Source organism: Bos mutus, chromosome 20 (assembly GCF_027580195.1).
Source record: "Bos mutus isolate GX-2022 chromosome 20, NWIPB_WYAK_1.1, whole genome shotgun sequence".
Taxonomy (NCBI): domain Eukaryota; kingdom Metazoa; phylum Chordata; class Mammalia; order Artiodactyla; family Bovidae; genus Bos; species Bos mutus.
In genome coordinates this window covers 24,054,389-24,076,394 of record NC_091636.1, presented here as the reverse complement: position 1 = coordinate 24,076,394, position 22,006 = coordinate 24,054,389, and the positions used below count along the sequence as shown (strand labels likewise).

At 35.9% G+C, this 22,006-nt stretch overlaps 1 protein-coding gene across 5 annotated transcripts in view; it reads left to right on the top strand.

Moving 5' to 3' along the window:
* ADAMTS6 (ADAM metallopeptidase with thrombospondin type 1 motif 6) overlaps positions 1-22,006 on the top strand; it is a 305,836-nt gene that overhangs the window by 151,582 nt on the left and 132,248 nt on the right. For 4 of the 5 annotated variants that reach the window (XR_011461450.1, XR_011461452.1, XM_005892772.2 and 1 more), the window contains exon 12: positions 18,595-18,702. Coding sequence is in view for 2 of the 5 variants with exons in the window: in XM_005892772.2 (XP_005892834.1) it covers positions 18,595-18,702 (108 nt within the window). In the remaining 3 variants the exon portion in view is untranslated. The remainder of the gene's footprint in view (positions 1-18,594; positions 18,703-22,006) is intronic. The other variant, XR_011461451.1, reaches the window with a different exon arrangement.

Here is a 22,006-nt window from a genome sequence, read left to right as displayed (position 1 = left end):
TAATCAATCTGATTTCGGTGTTGACCATCGATTGATGTCCATTTGTAGAGTCTTCTCTTGTGTTGTTGGAAGAGGATGTTTGCTATGACCAGTGCGTTCTTTTGGCAAAACTCTATTAGCCTTTGCCCTGCTTCATTCTGTACTCCAAGGCCAAATTTGCCTGTTACTCCATGTGTTTCTTGACTTCCTACTTTTTCATTGCAGTCCCCTGTAATGAAAAGGACATATTTTTTGGGTGTTAATTCTAGAAAGTCTTGTAGGTCTTTGTAGAACCATTCAATTTCAGCTTCTTCAGCATTACTAGTCAGGGCATAGACTTGGATTACTGTGATATTGAATGGTTTGCCTTGGAAACGAACAGAGATCATTCTGTCGCTTTTGAGATTGCATCCAAGTACTGCAATTCAGACTCTTTTGTTGACCATGATGGCTACTCTATTCCTTCTAAGGGATTCCTGCCCACAGTAGTAGATATAATGGTCATCTGAGTTAAATTCATCCTTTCCAGTCCATTTTAGTTCGCGGATTCCTAAAATGTTGATGTTTACTCTTGCCGTCTCCTATTTGACTACTTCCAATTTGCCTTGATTCATGGATGTAACAGTCCAGGTTCCTAAGCAGTATTGGGCTTTACAGCATTGGATCTTGCTTCCATCACCAGTCACATCCACAACTGGATGTTGTTTTTGCTTTGGCTCTGTCTCTTCATTCTTTCTGGAGTTATTTCTCCACTGATCTCCAGTACCATATTGGGCACCTACCAGCCTGGAGAGTTCATTTTTCAGTGTCCTATCTTTTGTCTTTTCATACTGTTCATGGGATTTCAAGGCAAGAATACTGAAGTGGTTTGCCATTCCCTTCTCCAGTGGACCACATTTTGTCAGAACTCTCCACCATGACCCTACATGACATGGCTCATAGTTTCATTGAGTTAGACAACAATGTGGTCCATCTGATTAGATCATTAGTTTTCTGTGATTGTGGTTTTCAGACTGTCTGCCCTCTAATGGAGAAGAATAAGAGGTTTATGGAAGCTTCCTGATGGGAGAGACTGACTGAGGGAGAAACTGGGTCTTGTTCTGATGGGGGGGGCCATGCTTAGTAAATCTTTAATCCAATTTTCTGTTGATGGGTGGAGCTGAGTCAGGAGAAAGGACAGTCTCTTCAATAAAATGCTCTGGAAAAACTGAACAACCACATTCAGAAGAATAAAACTGCACCCTTAGCGTACACCATATTGCAAAAATTAACTCAAAGTGGATTAAAGACTGAAATGTAAGACTGGAAACTATAAAATTCCTAGAAGAACATATAGGAGAAAAGCTTCTTGATCTGTTCTTGGCAGTGGTTTCTTGATATGAAAAGTACAGGCAACAAAAGTAACTATAGATGAGTGGGAGTACATCAAAATAAAAGGCTCCGTACAGCAAACCAGTCAACAAAATGAAAAGCCAGTTTATGGAATGTGCAGAAATTATTTGCAAACGATATATCTGATGAACGTATAATGTCCACAGTATATAAGGAACTCTTATAGTTTTAGCAAAAAAAGCAAATGATCCGGTTTAAAAATCAACAAAGGAACTAAATAGACATTTCTCAAAAAAAGACATACAAATGAACAATTATATGAAAGGGTGCTAATCCTCACTAATCATCAGGAAAATGCAAATCAAAAGAGCAATGAGATATCACCTTACACCTGTTAGGATGGTTATTATTAAAAAAATGATAATTAGTGTTCACAAAAATGTGGAAAAAAGAGAATTCTTTTTTTTTTTTCTGTATAAAATTTAAAGAGGTGCTCTGCATTTATCTCATTAAATACAATCATTTTCCATATTGTTTTTATACACGGTGAGAATGTAAATTTGTTCAGCCACTGTGGAAAACAATATGGAGCTTTCTCAAACAATTATAAATAAGACTGCCATATGATCTAGGAATCCTACTCCTGGGTATATATCCAGAGGAACTGAAATCAGGATCTATAAGAAGGTATGTTCTCTCATATTTATTGCAACATTTTTCAAAATAGCTCAGACGTGGAAGCAACCTAAATGTTCATTGATCACCAAGAGATTTTACTCAGCCACTTTTTACAGTGAACATCAGCTAATTTGTCCTTGAAGATTTCAAAAAGCTAGAGTATGACAAGATACTTTTCATTTACCTTTCACACGGTAGACATTCAATACATATTTCCCTTTCCTCTATGAATATCTATGTCATCTATGATACCATCCTATATAACTGATATGTTAGTGGTACTTTAGGAGAATCTGAGCCATCTGTACTTTGGGGAGTATGTTAACATACTCTAAGCATCACATTTTGACTAAATTTCATCCTTCAATCTCAGCTCATATGCAGTTTCTCTGCAGACAGGCCTTCAGTCTGATCCATCTATATGCAGTCTTCTCCCAGTTACTTACATTTATGCTCCCAGTTAAAGCATAAAGGAAATTGTGCTTTTTATTTCCTTCATAGCACTTACCACGGAGAAGGCAATGGCACCCCACTCCAGTACTCTTGCTTGGAAAATCCCATGGACGGAGGAGCCTGGTAGGCTGCAGTCCATGGGGTCTCTAAGAGTCGGACACGACTGAGCGACTTCACTTTCACTTTTCCCTTTCATGCATTGGAGAAGGAAATGGCAACCCACTCCAGTGTTCTTGCCTGGAGAATCCCAGGGATAGGGGAGCCTGGTGGGCTGCCGTCTATGGGGTCACACAGAGTCGGACATGACTGAAGTGACTTAGCAGCAGCAGCAGCACTTACCACAGTCCATAATCATTTTACTTATTTGATTACCTGTTAGCTAGTTAAATGTAATCTTCTAAGTAAGGCCTGTCCTAACAACCTTATCTGAAACTGCACACACACATATACATACACAAACACACGTCATGTAATTTTCCCTGACTTTTTTTTCTTATTATTTGTTACTGATACTTTCTAACATACTGTATATTTTGTTCATTTTGCTTCTGCCTGCCTGTTTGTTGATGGCTGTTTATAAAGCGAATAGCACGTCTGCCTCATAATAGGAGCTCAGAAAATATTTGGTAAATAAATAAGTGAGAAGAATTATCTGGTAAAGAGAGGAGAGAAGACTCTTGTGAAGACCCTGAGGCTGTGTATTTGAAGAGCTGAGAGAAGGCCAGTGCCACTGATGCTCTCAAAGCAGCCATCATGTACATGAGGCAAGAAAAGAATAGGATACAAATCAGACTTACAGGCTTTGTTAAGAATTCTAGGTTTTTGTCTTAAGAGCAATAGAAAACAAAAGATTTTTAATGAATGAGAACAGGAGAACTTATTGATGTGCAGAGGATCACGAAATTTCGAAAGCATATTATCTTAGGAAATAAATATACTTTAATATAGGACAGTATAAATTATTTTTATCAACATGTTAATGTCTTTATATTTTTAATTATTTCTTTTAATTGGAGGCTAATTACTTTACAGTATTGTAGTAATTAATGTCTTTAAGAAGCCTTCCATCACGCTGTGTCTGCCTGAAATATAGCTCTTTGTAGTAAGGGTAACCTGCTAGAGATAAGATATTAGAGTTATTTAATCAAGGTATTATCCCCATGGAGTATACTTAAAACTGACCTATTTTGTCTCTTAGACTCACTTTTTAATGTTTTCATGTTACTCTCTTTTGTTTATTATTTTATCACTCTGAGTTAGCTAAGGTTCAAGTCATTTTTGCTTTCTCATTGAGAATCATTTAACTAAAAATACTTTATTAGTCTTTTTTGGGTACTTTTGACTACCTCCATAATTTTTTAAAGAGATTCAGATAACTTGAGAGGATAATAGTGAAATACTTAGAAGTACATATAAGGGAAGTTTAAAGAAATTGAGTTTGAGTAGCCTGTAAAAAAGAAAGCTAAATGTTGGCTTCAAAATCACTTTCAGGCTTTGGAGCATTTATTATAGTTTGATTGCTGGTAACAAATTGTTCTCCTTCCCCACCAAGAGCATAAAAAAGCACAGTTGCCTTAATTTTTATAGCTGGAAGGTTGTTGATTAGGTAGTAGGAAGAATTTCAAGTTATTAAATACTGGAATTTTGTACTGAGGGAAATTGTAGAATCACTTTCCTTGAGGATTTTAAGGTGACATAAATATTCTACAATATGGTTTGATATGGGCTTAGGGAATAAAAGACATGGAATTGTTTTAACACCTCAATATTCTTTTGGAGTACAAACATATGTACTTATCAGGCATATACTTGACAAGAAGTTGATTTAATTTTTATTTTTACTCAAATTTCAAGCCAAAAATCATAGGTTTATAATCATTTGTATTCTTGGAGATCAGTAGTTTCTACTCTGGGCTTCCTAAAGAATCAGCCTGTGATGCAGGAGACCCAGGTTTGATCCCTGGGTTGAGAAGATCCCCTGGAAAAGGAAATGGCAACCCACTCCAGTATTCTTGCCTGGAGAATCCCATGGACAGGGGACTGTGGCAGGCTACAGTCCATGGGGTCTCAAAGAGTCATACACAACTGAGCGACTAACACTTTTCACTTGCTTCTTAGAAGTATTTTTTAAACCATTTAATAATTTTTAATCCCTTTAGATTGATAGTCATTTAATCCAAATTTCTAGGCTAGTTTTTTGTTTATATGTATGTGTGTGTGTTTAATGTATATATATATATATAATACATATATAACTATATATATATATATACATATATGGCTTTTTTTTTAACCTTTTTAGGATCTCTTGCACTTAAATTACACATATAACAGGATTAATCTATTTAAAGCTGAAATACGGGTGCATTATTCTCTTTCTTCACATGGCTACTAAACACCTGGAGCCAGGCCACAGGGTCACCATATGTTGGTTTTCAATTTTCCTTTGGGTGATACAATGATAAGTAACCTTTCTAATCAGCGATGCTCCTTCTTGACCTCTTTAGTGGTATGCTTTCCCCCTTGGCCATTAGGATCCTTTATTGCAAACAGCTGTTGAGAAATGTTACCAATAGGATAATGAGGACAAAGAGAATGTTTCATATCCAGAACCAGGGACCCAAGATGTTATACCCTTAGGATTTCACAAGGGCAGAAAATTTGTGTATGTCTCTTAATTGATCTTTAGAGTTGTTTAAGAAATTAAAAGCAAAAACCATCTAGCAGTAAAAAGGTTATTTTCTCTTCTTATACTGTTTTAATTTCTTAATGATATAATAATTATGAAATGGTATTGTGTTTTTATAATATCCCTTTCCCCTATTGGAGAAGGAAATGGCAACCTACGTCAGTATTCTTGCCTGGAAAATTCCATGGGCTACAATCCACAGGGTCACAAAGAGTTGGGCATGACTGAGTGACTTCACTTTCACTTTCCCCCATGTCAGCTGCTAATTTTAATTTTCTCAGGTAAATCAAAGAGCCTTTCTTCCCCCCTTTTTTTTTATCATCATTTAACAGCTATAGTTACTTGAAAAGGATGGAAACACTAAGAAAGCTAATCCTAATGTCTTTGACTATAAAAAAACCAATTATTCTATTCTGATCAAAGGAGCCCAAGTTCAGTCCTTTACAAAGTTATTTTCTTGATATCAGCTAAATTATTTTTCATTAGATGATTACTTTAAAACTCTACTCTATGTATTTTTAATTATGATTTATACTTGCTAATATTTTTATTGTTATTAATATTTGCAAACTTCCTTCATTTGAAAAATCAAATGGAATAGAAATCTTGGAGTTGATATTAAAATTTTAGATAAGTTTTGAAGAGTATTTTAACAGTATCTTTAATTACATTAGAGATGTACACTCTAATGTACATGATGATGTTACATTCTAATGTATAAGTTGATGCCTAAGCTCATGCTTTGAAAGTGAATGGGTTAGTCACTCAATTGTGTCCAACTCTGTGCGACCCTATCTATGGACTGTAGTCTACCAAGCTCTGGTCCATGAGATTCTCCAGGCAAGAATACTGGAGTGGGTTGCCCTTCTCTTCTCCAGGGGTGTCTTCCCAACCCAGGAATTGAGCCCATATCTCCCACATTGCAGGCAAATTCTTTACCATCTGAGCCACCAGGGAAGCTCTCAAGCTCATGTATTGAATGAATATATTATGAATTAGTACGTAGTATTTTTAATATAAATTTATTTATTTTAATTGGAGGCTAATTAATATTAAGTTGAGGTATCTTCCTTTAAAATACAGATAAAGTATAGGATTATGATTATGTCAATAAAGGACATTATGAATATTGAGTGGGGTTTTGTATGATGTTGTTGTTGTAAGTAAACCTTTACTAATCAGCCTTAATTGACCAGTGACTTTATTCAGTTTTGATACACTTAAAAGAAACTGAAAAGTAGCTTAATTGTGTGGAGATGTTTTAGGCATTGATATTAGACAACTGATTGAAATCTAGGTTTAGGTAGAATTGAAGCAATTGCTAAGTCTTTCTGAGCTTATGTTTCTCACACTTTCTAATAGATTGTCATGATGAAATGAGATACAGATATGAAGATGCCTAGCACAGTAGTTGCCAGTATACCGTGAAAAAGTAATTAGTTTCTTTTTTCATGCCTACAACATTGCTGCTAAGAAGTTATTTAGTGTATTCTGCAGTATCTCCAATGATTAGGAAATTATGATTGTTCAGGTCTGACTTTTCGAAGATTTTTCTGTACATTAAACAGATCTGCATAGTCCCCAGGTTTTTTAAAAAATCTTTTTTCCCAGTTTTATTGAAACATAATTGGCATAGATCACTGTATAAGTTTACAGTGTACAGCATGATGATTTAATTTACATATGTCGTGAAATAATGACTATAGTATGTTTTAGCTAGCATCTATCATCTCATATGGGTGTCCCCGGTGACTCAGCATTAAAGAATCTGCAATGCAGAAGACTGAGGAGATGTAGATTCGATTCCTTTGTCAAGAAGATACCCTGGAGGAGGGCATGGCAAGCCACTCCAGTATTCTTGCCTGGAGAATCCCATGGACAGAGGAGCCCAGTGGGCTACAGTCTACAGGGTTGCAAAGATTTAGACGTGACTGAAATGACTTGAGTATGCATGCACGCATCATCTCATATGGGCTTCCCAGATGGCTCACTGGTAAAGAATCCTCCAGCCAATGCAGGAGACATGGGCTTGACCCCTGGTTTGGAAAATCCCCTGGAGAATGAAATGACAACCCATTCCAGTTTTCTTGCCTGGGAAATCCCATGGACAGAGGAGCCTGGCAGGCTCTAGTACATGTGGTCACAAAAGAATTAGACACAACTTAGTGGCTAAAATAATCATCTCCTATAGATAAAATGAAAAGAAAAAAAATTGTTCCCTTGTGATGAGAACTTTTAGAATCTACTCTTTTTTTTAAGTTTTTTTTTTTTTTTTAAAATGTGGACCATTTTTAAAGTCTTTATGGACTTTGTAACAGTATTGCTTCTGTTGTTTATGTTCTGCTTTTGGGGCCCATGAGGCATGTGGGATCTTAGCTTCTCCACCAAGGATCAAATCTGTACCCCCTGTATTGGAAATTGAATTCTTAACCACCAGGAAAGTTCCTTAGGATCTACTCTTTTAACAAATTTCCTGTGTACCTTCTACCTTTTATCCATTAGTTGAACTGATTTCTAAGTCAACATGCATATTTTATCTCCAATCCTGTATGTAACTTTTTTTTAAGTCATGTTTCAAAAACATTATTTAGAGTAAACAATCACTCCTTCAGGTACAGAAACATAAAATAGTAGTAAGTAAAACTAACAAAGGGCTTCTCAGGTTGCTAAACAACCCGCCTGCCAATGCAGTAGATGCAATTTGAGATGTGATTTGATCCCTGGGTCAGGAAGATCCCTTGGAGGAGTACATGAGAACCCACTCCAGTATACTTGCCTGGAGAATCCCATGGACAGAGTCGCCTGGCTGGCTGTGATTCATAGTGTTGTAAAGAATCAGACACGACTGAAGCGACTTAACATGCATGCACACAAAACTAACAAAATATAACTAAATATCATTTTTTTAGCTTCAGCATGTACTTCTCCAATGAGGAGAGGCACAGGTAAAATTGATATATTGTGGGATGATGCCAGTATAATGCATAAATCTTGTTTCTTCACTTAGATTGTTTCTAAGTGCATTAATGGTGTGAAACAATCAGGCAAGTTTCTTACAAAGAGAAAAATCTGTAGCAGTAATGTTAGATTCTTAGAAACATTTGAAATTCCTATAGAATGGCCTCTTTACTGGACATAGATAACGTGGTAGCTTGATTTCCAAAACTAAGATGATGAACTCATTAGGGCAAGTAAAGAATCTGTGAAGATATATTCATTTGTTTTATTTTTAAAACATTGATAGAAACTATATCCAGAAGACACTTAGTAATTTTTATGACTCTGATTTCTGTTGGAGGTAAAAACCTACATCTCTAAAAAGGAAGTATCACAATCCACAGACTTTAAGCCTACAAAAGATCAACTGATGTGGAAAATATGGAAAGACATTAAGAGACATGAGTTAGAATAAGAAGGTCCAATGTAAGTTGAATAGGAAGTTCTAGGAGAAAGAATGGAGAAGAGGTATATTAAAAGATTTAATGACTAAACTAGTAATTTTTATGAAACAAAGAAATATATAAATCCTCAAAGCATAGATAAATAAAAAGAACACATACAGTGTTGAAACTGCTCTGAAGCAAAGACAAAGAGAACTCTTGAAAGCAACTAGAAAGACTCTGTCACAAAGAAGCAGCAATTAGACTGACAAGTGATTTTTCATCAGCCTCTGTAAAGTCCAGGTGTCAATGAACTTAATATCTTCAAATGCAGGAGTAAGATAAGCAGCGCCTAGGACTCTATATTTGACTAAAATATCATTTTTGAAATGAAACTAAAAGATATTTTCAGACAAATAAGAATGAGTCCCTTGCTATTTTCGGGTTCACTTCAGTCACTCAGTCATGTCTGACTCTTTGCGACCCCATGAACCACAGCACGCCAGGCCTCGCTGTCCATCACCAACTCCCGAAGTCCACCCAAACCCATGTCCATTGAGTCAGTGATGCCATCCAACCATCTCATCTTCTGTCATCGCCTTCTCCTGCCCTCAATCTTTCCCAGCATCAGGATCTTTTCCAATGAGTCAGCTCTTCGCATCAGGTGGCCACAGTATTGGAGTTTCAGCTTCAGCATCAGTCCTTCCAATGAACACCCAGGACTGATCTCCTTTAAATGGACTGGTTGGATCTCCTTGCAGTCCAAGGGACTCTCAAGAGTCTTCTCCAACACCACAGTTCAAAAGCATCAATTCTTCAGCACTCAGCTTTCTTTATAGTCCAACTCTCACAGCCATACATGACCACTGGCAAAACCATAGCCTTGGCTAGACAGACCTTTGTTGACAAAGAGAATCTCTGCTTTTTAATATGCTGTCTAGATTGGTCATAACTTTCCTTCCAAGGAGTAAGTGTCTTTTAATTTCATGGCTGCAATCACTATCTGCAGTGATTTTGGAACCCAAAAAAAAAAAAGTCAGCCACTGTTTCCACTGTTTCCCCATCTATTTGCCATGAAGTGATGGGGCCGGATGCCGTGATCTTAGTTTTCTGAATGTTGAGCTTTAAGCCAACTTTTTCACTCTCCTCTTTCACTTTCATCAAGAGGTTCTTTAGTTCTTCCTCACTTTCTGCCATAAGGGTGGTGTCATCTGCATATATGAGGTTATTGATATTTCTCCCAGCAATCTTGATTCCAGCTTGTGCTTCCTCCACCCCAACGTTTCTCATGATGTACTCTGCATATAAATTAAATAAGCAGGGTGACAGTATACAGCCTTGACATATTCCTTTTCCTATTTGGAACCAGTCTGTTGTTCCATGTCCAGTTCTAACTGTTGCTTCCTGACCTGCATACAGGTTTGTTAAGAGGCAGGTCAGGTGATCTGGTAGTCCCATCACTTTCAGAATTTTCCACAGTTTATTATGATCCACACAGTCAAAGGCTTTGGCATAGTCAATAAAGCAGAAAGAGATGTTTTTCTGGAACTCTTTTGCTTTTTCAGTGATCCAGCGGATGTTGGCAATTTGATCTCTGGTTCCTCTGCCTTTTCTAAAACCAGCTTGAACGTCTGGAAGTTCACAGTTCACATATTGCTGAAGCCTGGTTTGGAGAATTTTGAGCATTACTTTACTAGCATGTGAGATGAGTGCAATTGTGTGGTAGTTTGAGCATTCTTTGGCATTGCTCTTCTTTGGGATTGGAATGAAAACTGACCTTTTCCAGTCCTGTGGCCACTGCTGAGTTTTCCAAATTTGCTGGCATATTGAGTGCAGCACTTTCACAGCATCATCTTTCAGGATTTGAAAGAGCTCAACTGGAATTCCATCACCTCCACTAGCTTTGTTCATAGTGGTGCTTCCTAAGGCCCACTTGACCTCACATTCCAGGATGTATGGCTCTAGGTGAGTGATCACACCATTGTGATTATGTGGTCGTGAAGATGTTTTTTGTACAGTTCTTCTGTGTATTCTTGCCACCTCTTCTTAATATCTTCTGCTTCTGTTAGGTCCATACCATTTCTGTCCTTTATCGAGCCCATCTTTGCATGAAATGTTCCCTTGGTATCTCTAATTTTCTTGAGGAGATCTCTAGTCTTTCCCATTCTATTGTTTTCCTCTATTTTTTGCACTGATCTCTGAGGAATGCTTTCTTATCTCTCCTTGCTATTCTTTGGAACCCTGCATTCAAATGGGTATATCTTTCCTTTTCTCCTTTGCTTTTTGCTTCTCTTCTTTTCACAGCTATTTGTAGGGCCGCCTCAGCCATTTTGCTTTCTTGCATTTATTTTTCTTGGGGATGGTCTTGATCCTTGTCTCCTGTACAATGTCCCGAACCTCCGTCCATGGTTCATCAGGTGCTCTGTAAATTTGATCTAGTCTCTTAAACCTATTTCTCACTTCTGCTGTATAGTCATAAAGGATTTGATTTAGGTCATATCTGAATGATCTAGTGGTTTTCCCCACTTTCTTCAATTTCAGTCTGAATTTGGCAATAAGGATTCATGATCTGAGCCACAGTCAGCTCCTGGTCTTGTTTTTGCTGACTGTATAGAGCTTCTCCATCTTGGGGTGCAAAGAATATAATCAATCTGATTTCAGTATTGTCCATCTGGTGATGTCCATGTGTAGTGTCTTCTCTTGTGTTGTTGGAAGAGGGTGTTTGCTATGATCAGTGCATTCTCTTGGCAGAACTCTATTAGCATTTGCCCTGCTTCATTCTGTACTCTACGGCCAAATTTGCCTATTACTCCAAATGTTTCTTGACTTCCTACTTTTTCATTGCAGATACCTATAATGAAAAGGACATATTTTTTGGCTGTTATATCTAGAAGGTCTTGTAGGTCTTCATAAAACCGTTCAATTTCAGCTTCTTCAGCATTACTGGTTGGGGCATAGATTTGGATTACCGTGCTATTGAATGGTTTGCAAACTTGGAAATGAACAGAGATCATACTGTCATTTTTGATATTGCATCCAAGTACTGCATTTCAAACTCTTGTTGTCTATAATGGCTACTCCATTTCTTCTAAGAGATTCCTGCCCACAGTAGTAGATATAATGATCAACTGAGTTAATTTCACCCATTCCAGTAGATCTTAGTTTGCTGATTCCTAGAATGTCGATGTTCACTCTTGCCATCTCCTATTTGACCACTTCCAACTTGCTATTTTAACTACTAAAGAATGTATGCTGGAAGAAAGAAGTTGAATTCAGAAGGTAGTAGTGGGCTGTAAGAAACAATTGGTTATTAAAGGCATTGGTAAACACAGAGCTATATCTAAACACACATTTGCTTAATGAGGGGGGGGTCACAAACTTAGATTTTGGATGTTAGGAAAAATTTTCTCCAAAAATTAACACACCAACATAGGGGTGCTAACTCTCACATTTCCCTAGTAGGAACATTTTTATAAAGATTTCCATAAGCATACATACCTTGCACTGAGAAATTTTACAGTCTTTTGTGAAACTTAGAAAGTAAAAACAGTAAAATTTAATAAATAAGGACAGTTCATTAAAATTAAAAATTAGTGAAAAATCTAACCATATTGATAGCATTCTTCTAATCTCTTTCTAGAATATTAAAGACTTTATCACAGAGCATTACCAATTCATGGCAGTTGGGTTACATGTCTAATTTTATCCTACCTTCTTCTGTTTCTCATAAATTCTAAGTGATAGTATTATTTTTTCATAACACTAACTATATTACCTGGTTAATCGTGGATGCTCAACAAAATTCTTAAATGAATGGGAAATAAACTGTTACTTGTTTTACCATGCAATTCTCCTAACTGGTTAAATGTTGATCCTATGAGGTTAGAAATATCATTTCCAATTTTCAGTGTAATATAACAGAAATTTCCCTTAATGGAGATTGTTGAGGACTTCTCTCTCCTTTAATTTCAAGGGCAAACATTAAGACCCCAGTTTCTCATAGAGAGCCTTCTCAAATGAATTATAGGTTTACTGAAGGGAATTGATTGCTGTAAGAAATAGGCAATTATTTATTAGTTCATAGAGGTTGTGAAACTAATCTTAAAAAAATCTTAACTTATCCTATGAAGAATAATGCATATGTGAAAGAGAACTCTGTTCTTCTAAAGCTAGGCTGGTGGGTAATCAAAAAACAGTCATCAGTGCCTCACACTTACTGTACTATGTTGTTCATTGTTCAGTCACCCAGCCGTGTTCTATACTCTGTCACCTTATATATTGTATTTAGGGAAATTAACCCACCTACTATGATTGTTATACAATTTCTCCAAGAGTAAAAATGTTTCAGTATTCATTTAATTTAATTAGAGGTTGGGACCTACCTTTTGATGCTTATTCAGCAATTGATATACATATGCAATTGGAACTGATATTCATATGTAAATATATTAACCATGGTGTAGGATTCAGTTTAAAGAGAAAAGGGTATTTCTCAAAGTGTGAACTTGTTCTCAAATTCTTCCAGAAAATGTACCTCTTGCTCTCTCAGTAAGAAATAAAATTTCCTTTTTTTTTTTGTCTTCCAAGACAGTATTTTTTATCTTGGTGTTCTTAATTCGGATTTCAAAGTCTTTCTTATTCAGGCTGATATTTTAGATGAGAAGTCTATTTGAAAACTCTGCAGAGTCTCCTCCAAGACTAGTTTAACATCTTGAGAGTTTCCCCATACGTGGATTTCTTGTCCCATACTTTAAACAGCAATATGTGAGATGTTAATACCTAGCAGATTCAAATTCCCAGGAGCCCACTAAAATAATAAATTCTTTTTTTAAGAGTGGGAATCAAACTTTCAAAATGTGTTATTCCCTGAAGCATATGAGTGCTTTATCAGAGGACTCTATTGTAGAATCTTGAGATTACATTTTTGGAAAGAATATCTTAAGCAGTTGCCATTTTAAGGTAGAGGTTTTCAAGAAACTTTTGGAAAATATCAATATAGTTTCTATAACTTGACTAAATAGTGTGTTTTCCTAATAGATACTATGAATATTGTCCTTTACAATGATAGGATTTTCTTTGCATAGTTCTGTCTAAAGAAACTTTAGGCTTCTTTTCTTCTGTCTAAAGTAAGATTTAGACCTAATGAAAATGTTAGTCAGTTGTGTCCGACTCTTTGTAATCCCAGGGACTATAGCCTGCCAGACTCCTCTATCCATGGAATTCTCCAAGCAAGAATACTGCAGTGGGTAGCTATTCCCTTCTCCAAGGGATCTTCCCAACCCAGGGATCGAATCCAAGTAGATTCTTTACTGCAGGAAGATTCTTTACTGTCTGAGCCACCAGAGAAGCTCTTATACCTAATTAAAATAATAAAATATTGAGAGTATGGTCAAGAATTACAACATTGTTAGTAATTTCTCAATCATTATCCTAACAATGCTTTTCTGTTTTTGTGAATATATTTATCTTTGAATATGAGTATTTTTGATATATGATATAATATTTTAAGAGTGTAGAATATTAATCCTATTGCTTTTAAATAAACTAGGAGAATATGTTTAGGAACATATAGTAAAAAACCATCTCCTGTAGAAAAGGAAGAATAAATTAGTACAAATAGCTTTCTCTTTAAACAGAAACTGAAACTTTGAAAGAAAGAGGAATTTGTAATATGTTGGATTGTAGGACAGGAAAGTTTTATCTTTATATTATGATCCACAGCACATGTTTTTCTTTTCTGGGGTTTTAACTTTCTTCTGGCTCAATAATTCTCCACATGGGATTTAAAGTAGATAAATTAGGTATAATAGATGAATTTTTTAGAGTATTTTAAAAGTCTAATATAAATTTTGTTTCTTTCTCTGCCTGGTGGAGTGAAACACCTTAAAGAGGGGCCCCGGAAAAATCCTTCCTTTTTGCTGTGTTCTGTGGGGCATCTCTGTTTGTAGCAGTGATTAACTAGTGAATTCATTATGTTACTATTGTATTTCTGAATTGTGTTTATGTGGCAAAAATTATTTTTAAAAAGTTTTAATTAAGATACAGTTGACAAATAGCATAATATTAGTTTCAGGTGTACAACATAATGATTCAATATTTGTGCATATTGCAAAATTATCGTGACAATAAATATAGTTAATATATATCACCATAAATAGTTATAATTTTTTTTCTTGTGATATGTGGCATAAGTTTGTACATTTATGCTTTGAGAATAAAAGAGCAGTTGGGGAATAATAGCAATAGAATTGAATGTTGCATATAAATGTATCTGTACACGCCAGATTAATATGTTCTTATTGCAAATTTATATATTATAGATATTGTTTCCAGTTTAAATTGAAAACTTTTAATGTCACTAATGATGCTAGTTTGTTGTTGTTCAGTTGCTCAGTCGTGTCTGACTCTTTTGCAACCCCATGGATTGCAGCATGCTAGGCTTCCTTGTCCTTCACCATCTCCCGGAATTTGCTAAAACTCGTGTCCGTTGATTCAGAAATGCCGTCCAACCATCTGATCTTCTGTTGTCCATTCTCCTCCTGCCTTGAGTCTTTCCCAGCATCAGGATCTTTTCCAATGAGTTGGCTGTATGTATCAGGTAGCCTAACTGTTGGAGATTCAGCATCAGCCATTCCAATTAATATTCAGGGTTGATTTCCTTTGGATTGACTGGTTTGATCTCCTGGCTGTCCAAGGCACTCTTAAGAGTCTTCTCCAACACCACAGTTCAAAGGTATCAATTCTTTGGCACTCTCCCTTTTTTATTGTCCAGCTCTCACATCCGTACATGCCTGCTGGAAAAACGATAGCTTTGACTATACGAATCTTTGTAGGCAAACTAATGTCTTTGCCTTTTAATACACTATCTAGGTTTATCCCAGCTTTTCTTCCAAGGAGCAACCATCTTTTAATTTCATGGCTGCAGTCACCGTCCACAGTGATTTTGGAGCCCAAGAAAATAAAGTCCGCTGCTGTTTCCACTGTTACCCCATCTTTTGCCTTGAAGTGATGAGACCAGATGCCATGATCTTCGTGTTTTGAATGTTGAGTTTTAAGCTAGCTTTTTCACTCTCCTCTTTCATCTTCGTCAAGAGGCTCTTTAGTTCCTCTTTGCTTTCTGCCATATGGGTGGTGTCATCTGCATATCTGAGGTTATTGATGTTTCTACTGGCAATCTTGAATCCAGCTTGTGCTTCATCCAACTTGGCATTTCACATGATTACTCTGCATATAAGTTAAACTAGTAGGGTGACAGTAGATAGCCTTGACATACTCCTTTCCCAATTTGAAACCAGTCCATTGTTCATGTCCAGTTCTATTGCTTCTTGACCTGCATACCGGTTTCTCAGGAGGCAGGTCAGGTGGTCTGGTATTCCCATCTCTTTAAGAATTTTCCACAGTTTGTTGTGATCCACAAAGTCAAAGGCTTTAGCATAATCAATGAAACAGAAGTAGATGTTTTTCTAGAATTCTCTAGCTTTTTCTGTGATCCAACACATATTGGCAATTTGATCTCTGATTCCTCTGCCTTTTGTAAACCCATCTTGAATGTCTGGAAGTTCTTGGTTCACGTATTTTGAAGCCTAGTGTGGAGGATTATGAGCATTACTTTGTTAGTGTGTGAAATGAGTGCAATTATGCAATAGTTTGAACATTCTTTGGTGTTGCTCTTCTTTGGGATTGGAATGAAAACTGACCTTTTCCAGTCCTGTGGCCACTGCTGAGTTTTCCAAATTTGATGGCATATTGAGTGTAGCACTTCAACAGCATCATCTTTTAGATTTAAAATAGCTCAGCTGGAATTCCATCACCTCCACTAGCTTTGTTTGTAATGATGCTTCCTAAGGCCCTCTTGACTTCACATTCCAGGATGTCTAGCTCTAGGTGAGTGATCACACCATCGTGATTTTCTGGGTCATTAATATCTTTTCGGTATAGTTCTTGTGTGTATTCTTGCCCCCTCTTCTTAATATCTTCTATTTCTGTTAGGTCCATACTGTCTCTGTCCTTTATTGTTCCTATCTTTGCGTGGACTGTTCCATTAGTATTCTCTAATTTTCTTGAAGAGATCTCTAGTCTTTCCCATTCTATTATATTCCTTTATTTCTTTGCATCATTCACTTAAAAACACTTTCTTATCTCTCCTTAGTGTTCTCTGGAACTCCGCATTCAGATGGGTATATGTTTCCCTTTCTCCTTTGCTTTTCACTTCTCTTCTTTTCTCAGTTATTTGTAAGGCCTCCTTAGACAACCATTTTGCCTTTTTTGCATTTCTTTTCTTAGGGATGCTTTTGAACACTGCCTCCTGCTAGTTGGTGAGCATATATTAAAAATACCTAAAATTTTGCAGTATTTTCTCCAAAGTAATCTTTTTTGGCCATTCTGTTCAAACACTTTATTTTGGTATATGTTGGACAGCTTATTTTAAAATCTGATAGATTAATATGTGCATGCATGCTCAGCCACTTTAGTTGTGTCTGACTCTTTGCAACTCCATAGACTGTAGCCTTCCAGGCTCCTCTGTCCATGGGATTCTGCAGTCAAGAATACTAGAGAGGGTTGCCATGCCCTTTTCCAGGAGATCTTCCTGGCCCAAGGATTGAACCCGTAGCTCCCATGTCTCCTGCATTGCAGGCAGATTCTTTACCCACTGAGCCACCTCGGATGTGTGAACAAAATGAGATATTTTAAATTGCCAGCATTACAGTTAAATGTAATTCTCCTGTGCTGCAGTGGGGTAGTGAGAAGTCATAATCAAGAAGACAGAACAGCTCCAAATAACATCTGAAATATATCAGTTATGGAAATGGCACATAAATAGCAGCATTTGTTCAAAACCAAATTTCCCTTTCATGAAAGTGGGCTACATTGATGAACTGCAAATAACATTGCTAGATTGTTCTTTGGGGATATAATAATTTTAGAAATCACTCCCTGTACATTCCCATAGTCTCTCTTTTAAAAAAAAATACTCTTTATTAGAATATTTCATTAGGTCTAGGAAATTACCTACTCGGCGACTCTATTAGTTCTAAAGTTTGTGCTATCGTATGTTTTGGGGAGTCATAAATATATGTGTCCTTTCCACATATTCTTTCCTTCTCACTACTCTCTAGTAATAGAATTTGTGTAAGTTATTTTAAAAAGTCTGATTAAAATGAAGATATAATTAAAAACAAAGATATACTTTATCTATTGAAAAAAGAATTATGAAGACAATATTAAAAATTAATCTGTGATTTTTCCTTCTGGCTTACTTCACTCTGTATAATAGGCTCCAGTTTCATCCACCTCATTAGAACTGATTTAAATGTATTCTTTTTAATGGCTGAGTAATACTCCATTGTGTATATGTACCACAGCTTTCTTATCCATTCATCTGCTGATGGACATCTAGGTTGCTTCCATGTCCTGGCTATTATAAACAGTGCTGCGATGAACATTGGGGTACACGTGTCTCTTTCCCTTCTGGTTTCCTCAGTATGTATGCCCAGCAGTGGGATTGCTGGATAACGCATATATATGGAATTTAGAAAGATGATAACAATAACCCTGTGTACGAGACAGCAAAAGTGACGCTGATGTATGGAACAGTCTTATGGACTCTGTGGGAGAGGGAGAGGGTGGGAAGATTTGGGAGAATGGCATTGAAACATGTAAAATATCATGTATGAAACGAGATGCCAGTCCAGGTTCAATGAACGATACTGGATGCTTGGGGCTGATGCACTGGGACGACCTGGAGGGATGGTATGGGGAGGGAGGAGGGAGGAGGGTTCAGGAGGGGGAGCACATGTATACCTGTGATGGATTCATTTTGATGTTTGGCAAAACTAATACAATTATGTAAAGTTTAAAAATAAAATAAAATTAAAAAAAAAATAAAAATAAAAATTAATCTGTGAAACGGGTAACCTACCTTCCAAAAGGACCTCCTCTAAAATCCTCATCTCTGATGCTTCAATACCAGCAAGAGACAAGTAATGCTTAATATGGCTTATATACTGTGGGTATTTTTTATGGACAAGTGGATATGATTTTAGTCTCTACTTCTGATCAACTTGCTTTTGCCTTCTTTCCTAGGAAGTGTGTAGAGAGCTCTGGTGTCTCAGCAAAAGCAACCGCTGTGTCACCAACAGTATTCCTGCAGCTGAGGGAACACTCTGTCAAACTGGGAATATTGAAAAGGGGGTAAGCTCAAAAGATTCATTAGCTTTTAACATGTAGACAAAACTGACAAATTTCTGATTTTGATATTCAGCCACTAGAAAATCATGCGTACTAATTAAAATGTGCTTGAGAAGATAGTAATTTTCTAGCCTAATGAATTATCTTGATATCTGTAAATATGCATTGTTCAGGAAAGTATAGTGAGTATTTTCTGAGTCAAGTTCATCTTTCTATATGTATACATTTGAGCTGTATGGGCACAAAAAAAGCCCAACAGCAATCTTATTTAATAGAGTCTATTTAGTCATATGGATGTTTTTTTTGCAACAATTTCCAAGAAAATTATGTGATCCTAAAATATATTTTATAACTATAGTCTAATGAGTCATTTTTAAATTGTAATATGAAAGATCTAACAGTAGAAGAATAATTTATTGAGCATAGAAATTATTGCTGAATAATTTTTAGTATCATCGTCCTAGTTTTCAAAAACCATAATTATTAGGAATTGTTTAAACAGATAAAAATATTTTAGGCTATTCTTGAAATTCTTTAGGAATTGCTATATATATGATTCTAAAATTTATTGCTATGAACTGAGTTTACAACAGTAACTACACTGTCATCTGTTCTCAGTTCTGACTTCTTCCATGTTAGTTGGGCTAGTTTCAACAAAGATTATAGTGAAATTCAGCTTGCAATCTGACGTTTAAATGAAAAGAATGAAAGCTTTTGGGCAGCTGTCACAGTTTATTAATCCTTGCTGATGGCTTCATTCAGGACCCATGTCCAAGTGCCATGTTGATGGTTTTTCCATGCTGAGTTTGAAAATGTTGGTAAATTATGCTAAGTGTATAAATTGATAGGGTCATTTTTTAAAGATTAAGAATCTTTTTGTGAAACTTTTGTAAGTAGCCAATAAAAATACAGAGACCTTCACACACTACCAAAAATTCTTTCTGTTTTTTCATAGATGTAATAGAAATATTAGGAACCACATTCTTGAAACAACAGTCTAGGTTTATTCTGGAACCAACAATTCTTGTCAATGACAAGTAGCAATTTATATCAATCTGTACTTAGAAGAAATAACACAACAGTAAAGGGAAAGTCACAGTGAGAATCTGTTTCTTTATTTGCCATTGATTGATTATTATTCTTGTGATCTACACCAGCAGCTCACTTTTTCTATTTGCCTGTAATAATACTATCACTAGACCTGATATCTCTTTTTATTTTACTTTAATTTTTAACCCAAAGCATGAAGAACTCATTCTTTTAAACACTTAAGAGCTCTCCTGAAAGCATCTGTAAATTATATGATCACTCTAATTAGGTAAATCACAAGTAGTGGCTATCTGAAAACCCAACACAGTCATCTTTATGGTAAACACAGTTAATATCTCATAATTTGTGCTTAACAGCAGGGTCTGAAATATCATATTTTAAAGCTTATGTGCATATAATTGATAGAGATGTCATTTACATATGCATTACATTTTTGAAGGCTACTTAGAAAATGTTCTAAATAATGTCAAAGCTAACAATATTGAATTTAAATTTAGATTAGCAAATAGAAGGGAAATATAATTATTTCTAAGCATAAGTAAGAATAAGCACAGGCAAGAGAAAGTAAATAAAATGGGGCAAAAATGTATTTGATTTCTAAAGATTCACTTTCTTAATCTAGGCTAATGGTTGTCAACTTTTTAATTGTTAAATACTTTGTTCAAATGCATTCTACATAATTCTGTTATGTACATTTGAAAACAATGGAAATGCTTAGGTTAAAAGAACCCCTTGCCTGCCTCCTTACCCTCTCCTTAGAATCTTCTCAGCTTCCAGCAGACTTTGGCACAACAACTTGCACTCTGTTAAAGTCTATTTAAGAACTTGTAAGTGTTAGCAAACTTTGCCTACCAAGAGGTCATTAATATTCACAACATTAGAGTGCAGTTTCGTAAAGTCAATACTTTGGATTTCATCATCTCAAATTAATATGTAAAACAAATCTTAGCCGTTCTTCCAAAGTCATGGAAGTTTTATAGATAGAATAGCCTTAGGATATTTTTCAATGAATGAATGAAAAAAAACAAATAAACATAAAAACTCTTAGAAAGGACAGAGTGCTAGGAGAAGACTCTCAAAATATCCTTATCATTAATTTTGAATTTATGAAAAAACTTTGAAGGCTAGATCAACTTACATTTTTTTCCAACTTACATTTTTAAGGGAGAAAAGTACAAAGAACTATTCATGTGAGCTGAATTTATTTTATTTTTCACTTACTGCATTTGCCTTGTTATCTGTTTTTGAATTTTTATTGTTGTTGTTCTCAAGCTACTTTTTTCCTTAAGAGAGAAGCATGGTGCTATTAACAAATGCAGATTTTCCTCTGAAAGCTATACCTGTTTGGGTATTAGGGCTTCCCAGGTGGCACTAGAGGTAAAGAACCCACCTGCCAGTGCAGGAGACATAAGAGACAAAGGTTCAAAATCCCTGGGTTGGAAGGATCCCTTGGAGGAGGACATAGCAACCCACTCTAGCATCCTTGCCTGGAGAATGGCTCCTGAGCGCAGAGCAGCCTGGTAGGCTGCAGTCCATAGGGTTGCAGAGTTGGACAGGACTGAAGTGACTGGGCATGCATACACATTTGGATAGTAAATAAGAGCCCAGAATTTAATTCAAACCAAAATAGCCTTGCAAACAGTAACAAAATTAAAGCAAAGTTTTCAGTTGGTCTGATCAGCTTTGTGTATCCAGTCTGTATTTGTGCCATCTGTAAATAGTTGACATTATCAGTAATAATGATTATAAATGATAATGAATAGTTTTATACTTACAGTGTGCCAAGCACATATTTGTTCTGTTTACTATTGACAAAAATCTTCTACAGTGGGTACTGTTTTAATTCCATTTTACAGATGAAGAAAGAAAGACTTGAAAGCCTAAGATTACATAGCAATTGAATAGTAAAGCTGAGATTCTAGCCCAGGTCTTTCTGATTCCAAAGTTGAAAACTGTCCCTCTCTACTGCCTATAATTATACTTTACCTTCAAATGGGAAATGATGTGGAATAAAAGGCAAATTTTCACTGTCATAAGAATGCTGAGTCACTGAGCCTGAAATGGTTTAACAATATGTTTTACCCTTTATTAATAAGTGGATTTTTCATTTATTTACTTGTAACAGTTTGTTATCTCTGGAATCACAATAAAAAGGCCCTTGGACAGAACATTGAGCTAAATATATATGGTAGTTGGCAAAATAGTGAATTGGCAAAATAATGAATCATTTTAAAGTGAGAGCAAATCTATTTTTACA